Below are 9,289 nucleotides of genomic sequence, written 5' to 3'. Positions count from 1 at the left end.
TGGTGCGGCCCAATCCGACCAGTGCGGCCCAATGTGTGTTTTTTAGAGTGAAACCCTAAAAAAAATTAGAAACCCTAAAAAATTAGATACCCTAAACAACATAGAACAGAACCTACCGCACCCCAGAACTTCATTACCGCCGATTGCGCCGCCGCCGCCGCCTCTGCCCCTGCTCGTGACGCCGCCTTCGCGAACGTTCTCCTCATCTCTTCTCTCTCATTTTCCATCATAGCCCCGTGCTATTTTTTTATTCTACAAGACAGTGCCTTCTACTATGGATTCAGGAGGTGGGGACAGTACAAAAAAAGGAAGTGTCAAAAAAGACCCTGGATGGAATCACTGTATTTCTATTGATGGGATGGGAAATCAAGAAACGTGAAGTGTAAATATTGTGAGAAGATTGTAACTGGGGGTATCTATAGGCTAAAGCATCATCTTGCATGCACTTCAAAAGATGATAGAGCATGCTTTGCTATCCCAGAAGAAGTTAAAAATTTAATGTTGGGTACTGTTTCTATGCTGCAGCAAAATTTAATCAAAAAATCTATGTTCGGAGTAGACTTGGAAAACAATGTGAGTGATTGTGAAAATTTTAGAAAAAGACCTTCTCAAGAAGAGAGTGTGGGGGTTGAGTCATCAAGTATTTTCAAGAGAAAGGGAAGTCAAAGTACTATCAATTCCATCTTCAAGAAAAGTGAGAGGGAAGATACATGTCAACAAATTGCTTTATTTTTCTACAACAATGTTATTCCCTTTAATGTAGCAAGGAGTGAAGAGTTCACTAAAATGGTTGAAATGATTGCCAAACATGATCCTGGAATTAAGCCACCATCATACCATGAAATCAGGGTGAAATATTTGAAGCAACAGGTTGAAAAAACCAATCAAATATTGGAAGAACATAGATTATGTTGGAAAAAATATGGTTGCACAATAATGACAGATGGGTGGACTGACAGAAAGAGAAGAACCATACTTAATTTTCTTGTAAATAGTCCAAAGGGGATTGTTTTTTTGAAGTCAATTGATGCTTCTGACATATCTAAGACAGCTGACAAAATTTTCAAGATGATGGATGATGTTGTTGAAGAGGTTGGGGAAGATAATGTGATGCAGATTGTAACTGATAATGCAGCAAATTACAAAGCAGTTGGAGATCTCTTAATGCAAAAGAGAAACAAATTGTATTGGACACCATGCGCAACACATTGCATTGATTTAATGTTGGAAGATTTTGAGAAGAAAATACCACTCCATCAGAAGACTATATCCAATGGTAAGAAAATCACAGCTTACATCTATTCAAGAACTAGTCTTATTTGCTTGTTGCACAAACATACTGAAGGGATAGATTTAATAAGACAGGCTAATACTCGTTTTGCCACTTCTTATTTAACTTTGGGATGTTTAAATGAGAATAAGAAATCACTGATTAGGATGTTTACATCTAAGGAGTGGCAATCTAGTCGGTGTGTAAAGACTAGAGATGGAAGACTTGTTGAAAATTTGGTATTGAATAAGGGATTCTGGTCAAATATTTTGAATTGTTTGAGGGGTGCTCTTCCCCTAATTAAGGTATTGTGCATGGTGGATTCTGATGAAAAACCAGCCATGGGTTTTATTTATGAAGAGATGGACCTTGCTAAAGAGAAGATACAAAGTCTCTTCAATGGAGTTAGTAAAAGGTAAATAACTAATTACCTTTCACTTTTATTTCATTCCTAATCTCTTTTAGAAATATAAACTTTGTTTCTATATTTATTTACTTTTATCTTACTTAGTTACACTCCACTTTGGGAAATCATTGATCAAAGATGGGACAACCAATTGCATAGGCCATTACATGCTGCAGGCCATTATCTAAATCCCATATTGCATTATCATCCGGATTTTAAAGCTGATTATGAGGTGAAACGGGGAATGTATGAATGTTTAGAGAGGATGGGAGGAGACATTGATGAGATAACTAAGATTGATGCCCAAATTGAGGGTTTCAAGAGCAAATCTGGATTTTTGGGTAGTGAAATAGCTCAACGTGCACTCAAAACAAAAACTCCAGCACAGTGGTGGGAACAATATGGTGATGCACTTTCGGAACTACAAAGATTTGCAGTTAGAGTTTTGGGTTTGACTTGTAGTTCATCCGGGTGCGAGCGCAATTGGAGTGCATTTGAAAGGGTAAGTATTTAAATTTATGAGTTCATTTTATAATTAAAATTTATGAAGGGATAAATTTATGATGTTACAATTATTTAGGTCCACAGGAAAAAAAGAAACTGTTTACACCAGAAGACCATGAATGACGTAGTCTTTGTGATGGCTAATTCAAGATTGATGAAGAGGAAGGATGTTAGGAACACAAAAAGCTACAACATTGATGGACCTAACATCTTGCCTCTGATGAAGAATGGACAGTGGAAGATAATGAAGCAAATGATGTTGAACTTATGGATGATTTGGATGAAGTTGGAGAACTTGAACCTATGGATGATTTGGAGGTTCCTCCAATTGTTGCGGATGATGAAGGTCATGGCATAGATAGCATTAATGAAAATGAAGATCTTGTAGAAGAGAATGATGATTATCCTTCAATTAATATGAAGGATTTCCTTGGATAGTTTAATTGTATTAGATGTTTGTGAACTTAGTTGTTTTTTGTATGAACAATTTATGATTTATGAAATTGTTTCCAATTGTGTTATGTATTGAATGTTATTTTTCATATGTTAGTAACTCTTACGAGTCGAGTTACGATCCTCGAGTTACAATCTTTTAGCTCCTTCCCGATCCTCATACGAGTTAAGAGTTTGACTACATTGGGGTGTAGGCCAATTCTTAATTGTTGCCACCTTTTGTTCATCTACTTGCATCCCTTGAGAGATAACTACAAACCCTAAGAACTCAATATGGTATATGCCAAAGACACATTTTTCAGGATTAGCATGTAACACATCTTTCTTAAGGGTTTCTATTACCTTCCTAACGATCTAATACCTTCCTAGCACTTGATGGTCTGATATGTTCAAGTTGTAGATGAGGATGTCATCAAAGTAGCCTACAACAAACTTGCCTATAAAAGGTTTTAAGACATGATGTATAAGTCGTATGAAGGTGCTTGGAGCATTGGTTAAGCCAAAGGGCATGACTAACCAGTCATGCAATCCAAACTTCCCCAACCTAACCTTCAAATTTCATTTCCTTAACTTAGGGTAAGTTAACTTGAGCTGAGTTTGAATCTCCAATTCCACAACACTGCCAATTTTTGCAAACTACCACTTTTAAAAACCCTAAGTTGCTTAAGATGAGGCGAGTTGCAGTTTGAATGGTTTGAATTTGGTAAGATTGTGCTTTGTTTCTATTTCCTTTTCTTAAAATCCAGTAGCTCTTCTTTATGTTGGGGCCTTCACATGCTTTCAAATTTGTAACTTGTTCTTTCTTCATTTTGTTCATGCGTTCAAGTTCTTCTTTCGTGGTTGGTTTGCTGCTGTATTTCTTATTTCTTTCTAGCATTTACAGTTTAGTTTCTCCTTTCACCGATTTCTTGTTGTGCAAAAAGCTTGAAATATTGTAAGGACCTTGTAATGGCATGAGGTAGTGAAGGGGAGACAAGGTATAATCACATAATTGGTTAGCATATTTGTTTATTCCTTTTTTTCAACTACTGTATAATTATGAGAAATAAGCTCTGCATAGGCACATGAGCACAAGAAATGCATCCTAAAATGATTATTGTGACTCTCTTTTAGTGTGATGCATATTTCTTGATTATGCAGGAGCTTAGGAGGTTGGTGTTTAAAGAAAGGAATGGAAAGTATACATTTCAAGAGTTTCCTTATTACTTAAAATGATTTTCAGATTTCATTGGAATATAATAATGGTATATGACTCAAACTTGGTGTATTGATTTTTATGTTATAGACTTCTCTGTTTCTTGTCTACCTAACATTCGTGGTTCCACTCAACTTTAGAACATGTAAATGGTGATCACAATAAATCTGCACACCCTAATTCAAATTATTAATACTAGTTAACATTAAAAGATTAGTGATTCTTAGATAATGCTTTTTGGTTAGGGAGCATAGTATTGCACCTGCACCTAGTTTTTTTTTTTCAAGTTCTATTATACACCAGCACCTAGTTTTTATTTTAGATTTTGTTCTGCACTTGCATTATTTCTTTTAATTCATGTGGGTGTTTGATTTTGCTTGGTACTTGGTTGGTACTGCTTATCATTAAGTTTTGGACGAGTAGGGGTACATTTCTTGCTTGGAGATTATGCGTTTGGACCATTAGCTACGTTTTGTTACTTTGCTCCATCACTTTTTATGTTTGTGGGACCACCGTGTTTTTCTAGTTCATAAGGGTTTAAAGCTATATCAATTAAATTTTAATTAGAAGTGATGTCTGAATAGTGAATATGAATTGGAAGTTGGTTAAAACCTATAGGTTGTGGAGGATCTTATCAATAATTTGTGCTATTTTATATGATTAGCTTTTGTTAAAGACTTAATAGTCATGTTGCTCCTTCTCCTTATACCCTAAACTTTTGGGGGAGTTAGTCTATAGCATGTATCAAGGTCTCTATGATCATTCAGTTCTTGCAGCCTTTTAATGTTGATGAGTATTTGTCTTTGAATAAATTCTATTAAAAAAAGGAATGACTTTCGGTATATGCAAGTGTGGAACTGATTTCCAGTTCTTTCAATTATAAAAAAATGAATTATAATTACATACGAATATATTCGTATGTAAATGTGCACAAAGTTTTCTATGAATATATCTATATGTAAAATATCATCATACTCCCACAATAAACATGGAGAAAGAATTGATGGTTCAACTAGTTTAGTCCAATTCGAAAAGACATTATTGACCGGTTTCTCTTTCTATATTTTTAATGTATTCAAACATAGGTGTTTGACATAAGTACACAATTTTGCCTCTCTTTTGTGCGGGTCAGCCCCAATGCCTATATTAGAGGCATTACACTAAATCTTAAATGACTTAGTAAAGTCAGAGAGTGTTAAGATGGGTGTCTTGGTTAATATTTCTTTAAAAGCTTCAAAAGTCTTAGCTTGTTCGTGGCTTTATTTGAACACTACATCTTTCTTTGCTATTTCATTGAGAGGAGCAACAATAGTACTGAAGTGTTTAACTAATTTTCTATTTAAACAAGCTAACCCATGAAAGCTTCGTACTTCACTGATATTGGTGGGTGTAGGCCAATTCTTAATTGCTGCCACCTTTTGTTCATCTACTTGCATCCCTTGAGTGCTAACTACAAACCCTTAGAACTCAATATGGTAAATGCCAATGACACATTTTTCAGGATTAACATACAACAAATATTTCCTAAGGGTTTCTAGTACCTTCCTAATGTTCTAGTACCTTCCTAACACTTGGTGGTCTTATATGTTCAAGTTGTAGATGAGAATGTCATCAAAGTAGACTACTACAAACTTGCCTATAAAAGGTCTTAAGAAATGATGCATAAGTCGCATGAAGGTGCTTGGAGCATTTGTTAAGCCAAAGGGCATGACTAACTACTCATACAATCCAAACTTGGTCTTTTAAGCGATTTTCCATTCATCTCTCGGTTTATTCCATATTTAATTATACTCGCTTTTAAGATCAATTTTGGTGAAAACTTGAGACTCATGTAACTCATCTAACAAGTCATCTAGTCTAGCGATGTGATGCTTGTATTTGATGGTGATATTATTAATGGTGTGAAAATTTGTACACATACTCAAACTCCCATCCTTTTTAGGGACAAAAATGAAAAACATAGCAAAAGGACTCATGATGTGTTGGACCCAACTCTTATCTAATAAAGCCTCAACTTGATTTGAATTTCCTTGGTCTCGTCTAGATTTGTTATGTATATAGGTCTATTTGGCAAAGAAGCTTTAGGAATGAAATCAATTTGATGTTTAATACCTCTTAAAGGAGGTAATCCTTGGGGAGGCTCTTGGAACACATCCTGAAATTCCTTTAACAAAGGTTCCAAGCATTTATAACTATCTAGAGCTGAATTTATTTTTAAGAATTTCCTAGGATAAGCTATAAAAACTGCCTTGCGAGCTATTATTACCTTTTAGACCTTTTTGGAGGAGATGAGAAGGCTCGTTTTAAAATTTTAATTTTTTCTTTCTTTTCATTTTCTCTCTTCTCTTTCATTTTTAGTTGGTCTTCATTCACCTCTTTTGGAGTGAGAGATTGTAGACCTCATGCCCTTGGAATAAAAAGAGATTTTATTAGTAAGGCTGATGAGCATATATTTATTCACACTCACTAGCCTTATTCATAGATTATTGGACTATAATAATAAATAAATCCATTGTTTTAATTAATATTCTTATAATTGGGTTTATTTGGGCCTTAACTATTATTATTGTTAATTTTGTGTTTTTAGAGTAAATTATCCAGAGGAAGCATCTACCTTTGTGAATGGGCCAAATATGCAAAAGTCCAAGTTGCTTCTTGAACCAAAACAGAAAACAAATTTTGAGGAGAAGAAAGAGAAAATAAAATCTACAATATCTCAGAAACAGAATTGGAAGCAAATCTTCTGCAAAATACAAGAATTCTGGAAAGAAAGAAACTTGGAAATGGTTAACAAAATATAAACTACAATATTCTCTCAAGATCCTTGGAGCAGAAAAGCCTATAAAAGGAGACAAGCATAAAGGAGAAAAGGGAGAGCTTCATAGGGTTTTCTTAGTTTATTTTCTTCTTAGTAATTCTTTTGTTTTGCCTCCGCATGGAAGGCTAAACCTTTTTGGTTGATTCTTTTGTAATTCCCCATTGAGTTCTGAGGTTTTGTTCAATAAAAGTTTCGATTTTTAATTCTTTATAGCAATTGTTTTTATTGTCTAATCTCCTGGAAAACTAGTTTTTGTGAGAGGTTGTACTTGAACGCATGATTGAGAGTCTTCCTTATCTTAAACTTTGGTTTCTTAGTTAGTTCGCATTGTTCTAATTAATTTCTTGAACGCATGATTCAAGGGAGAGGAGGTAAGCATTCCCATGGAGTATACGCATGGAACAAAGTGGGTATTGATTAAACCAGTAGACGCATGTTTTACTTGTGAGTTTCAGTTGAATTAGATTGGCGCATGTTCAATCTGGTTTAGCTCTGTTGCAGGATTGAGAAAAGATTAATCTTTAGAGAACCTGTGAAGAATTCAATGGTGGAAGAACTTGGGATCAACCGCTTTTTATTTGCTATTTTAATCTTTTTTATATTTTCTGCACAACTATCTTAAATCCCATTTTTTTTATCTTTATTGTTATTGCTAACTTTTATTGTTTGCAGATAGATTTTAAACCCTGATCAACTGATTTTACTATTGGATTCGTTGGGAGACGACTTGGGGACATTTGTTCACAATTATACTATCATCTTTTTAGTGTTAGACAAGTCTACGCTAGAATCATATTAATTTGACAGCAAAACGACAGCTATCAAAGGCCATCATGTAAATTTTTTCTTATATATTGTCATGGCCTTCCTAATAGAATATAGGTTGCTTCCATAGGCACAACATCATACAAGACCTCATCCTTATATTTTCCAATGGATAAAGATATGAGGACTTGTTTATTAACAACCAATTCTCCCTCTTCACTAAGCCATTGTAGTTTATAGGGCTTTGTATGAGAGGGTGGGTAATCCAAGTTTCTCCACCATTCTTGTACTTTCCATATTTGCACAACTACCCCCATCTACTATCAAGGAACATAATATGTCTTTAATAAGACACCAGGTATGAAAAATATTTTTCCTTTGACTTTCATCATAAGGTTTTTGGAGTTGCCCCAACATGCGCCTTACTACTAACAAATCACCTTCACATGGTTTCTCATATTCTTCCTTACTTGGGCTTTTTGAAGAGGTAGGGGAGCTAGACCTAGAGGATTGGGAACTATGATCACTTACTACAACCCCCTTTGACCATCATGGTTCTTTTGGTAGGACAATTCATAACTATGTACCCAAAACCTAAACATTTGAAGCACTTTCTACTTGAGATTTTGGTGAGTGACTTAGGAGTAGAGGTGGAAGGGTGATTTTTAGAAACTCTATGTTGGGAAGTGGTTTCCTTTAAGAAATTGGAAGGAAAAGTTTTAGTTAAAATTTTGTTTTTGTCCTTTCAAGAAGAATTATAGAAGCCATCATTATGAGCATTTTTTAAAGAAGTTTTCTTCAAAACTTGTGATTCCACCTTGATGACTAGGTGAACCAATTTTTTAAAGGAGAATACTCATATAATTATACAATATCTTGAATTTCTCTCCTTAAACCACTCACAAACCTAGCCATCTTTAACTTATCATTATCATGCATATTAATTTTGGTCAAAGTAGTTTTTAAGTCTTTGAAATACTCATCTACTGTCCTAGGTCTTTGGTGAAGTCGTTGGAGCTTTAACAAGAGTTCCTTCCTATAATAAAGAGGAGCAAACTGTGCGCGCATACATTCCTTTAACTCACACCAAGAGACCATGATTGACCTCTTGTTCAAACCAATGTCCAGTATAGTTTGATATCACCACTGCATGACATAGTCTTGAAATTCTAGGGAAGCTAAACTTTTGGTCCTCTTCTACGTCATAGACATTAAAAATCTGATCTTCCTTAGTTTCCTATCCTAGATACAAGTTTGGGTCACTTTCCCCATTAAAACTAGGTAATTTAATAAAAAGAATGGCCTTCTTTGGTAGTTGAGGTTGACGTGATGACACCTAGCTTCAAAGTTTTGCACTCTCTAATCTTCTTCTTCTTCTTCTCCTTCTTCTCCTTCTTCTTGACTTCCATAGTGCATGTGGTACCTTGTAGCTCTTCTAGGCTCCCACCTCCTTTCCCTGGCTTGTCTTTCTTGGGTATCTTCTAGTCTTTGCATCCTTTCTACTAGTTGTCTCATGTCTTCTTCCTTTTGAGCCAAACTTCTCTTGGTCTTTTCAAATTCCACTAAAAGGTGTGCCTTTTGAGGCGAAGGTGGTTTGGAAGATTCTCCTAAAGATAAGAGAGCCATAATTTTGCACAAGAAAATTCAAACAATTAGTTTTAATAATAATTATTGCACTCACTCATGTGTATCACTCAACTTTAGAAAAATGATGAAAAAGGTGAAGTGCATTCAAAAAATGATTGTTCAATTTTGCCAAAGGGTCTACACTTGGGAGCAAGACTTCAAGTGAAAGAGATTAAAACTCTTATCACTCACTCAGACAAGGACTCCAACAAAACTTAAAGAAAATTTGAAAGAAAGAAAGCTAAACCAAAA

At 34.9% G+C, this 9,289-nt stretch overlaps 1 protein-coding gene across 1 annotated transcript; it reads left to right on the top strand.

Moving 5' to 3' along the window:
• Window positions 1-546: 546 nt before the first annotated feature.
• Window positions 547-2,618, top strand: LOC137838289 (uncharacterized). The gene is made up of 5 exons (XM_068647539.1): window positions 547-1,685; window positions 1,782-2,080; window positions 2,120-2,178; window positions 2,257-2,365; window positions 2,407-2,618. Exons 1-5 carry the CDS (start codon window positions 547-549, stop codon window positions 2,616-2,618), a joined length of 1,818 nt encoding a protein of 605 aa, XP_068503640.1.
• The last annotated feature ends 6,671 nt before the right edge of the window (window positions 2,619-9,289 follow it).

This window comes from Phaseolus vulgaris, chromosome 4 (assembly GCF_000499845.2).
Source record: "Phaseolus vulgaris cultivar G19833 chromosome 4, P. vulgaris v2.0, whole genome shotgun sequence".
Lineage (NCBI taxonomy): Eukaryota > Viridiplantae > Streptophyta > Magnoliopsida > Fabales > Fabaceae > Phaseolus > Phaseolus vulgaris.
Note: the sequence above shows the minus strand (reverse complement) of the source record. Positions and strands in the feature narration are given on the sequence as shown.

What these genes read in the sequence shown, in the direction of transcription:
- LOC137838289 (XM_068647539.1), top strand. Translation starts at nt 547, where the DNA reads ATGTTCGGAGTAGACTTGGAAAACAATGTGAGTGATTGTGAAAATTTT. An exon ending in TTCAATGGAGTTAGTAAAAG is followed by an intron (nt 1,686 to 1,781) that starts GTAAATAACTAA and finishes TATCTTACTTAG; the next exon opens with TTACACTCCACTTTGGGAAA. An exon ending in ACAGTGGTGGGAACAATATG is followed by an intron (nt 2,081 to 2,119) that starts GTGATGCACTTT and finishes TTGCAGTTAGAG; the next exon opens with TTTTGGGTTTGACTTGTAGT.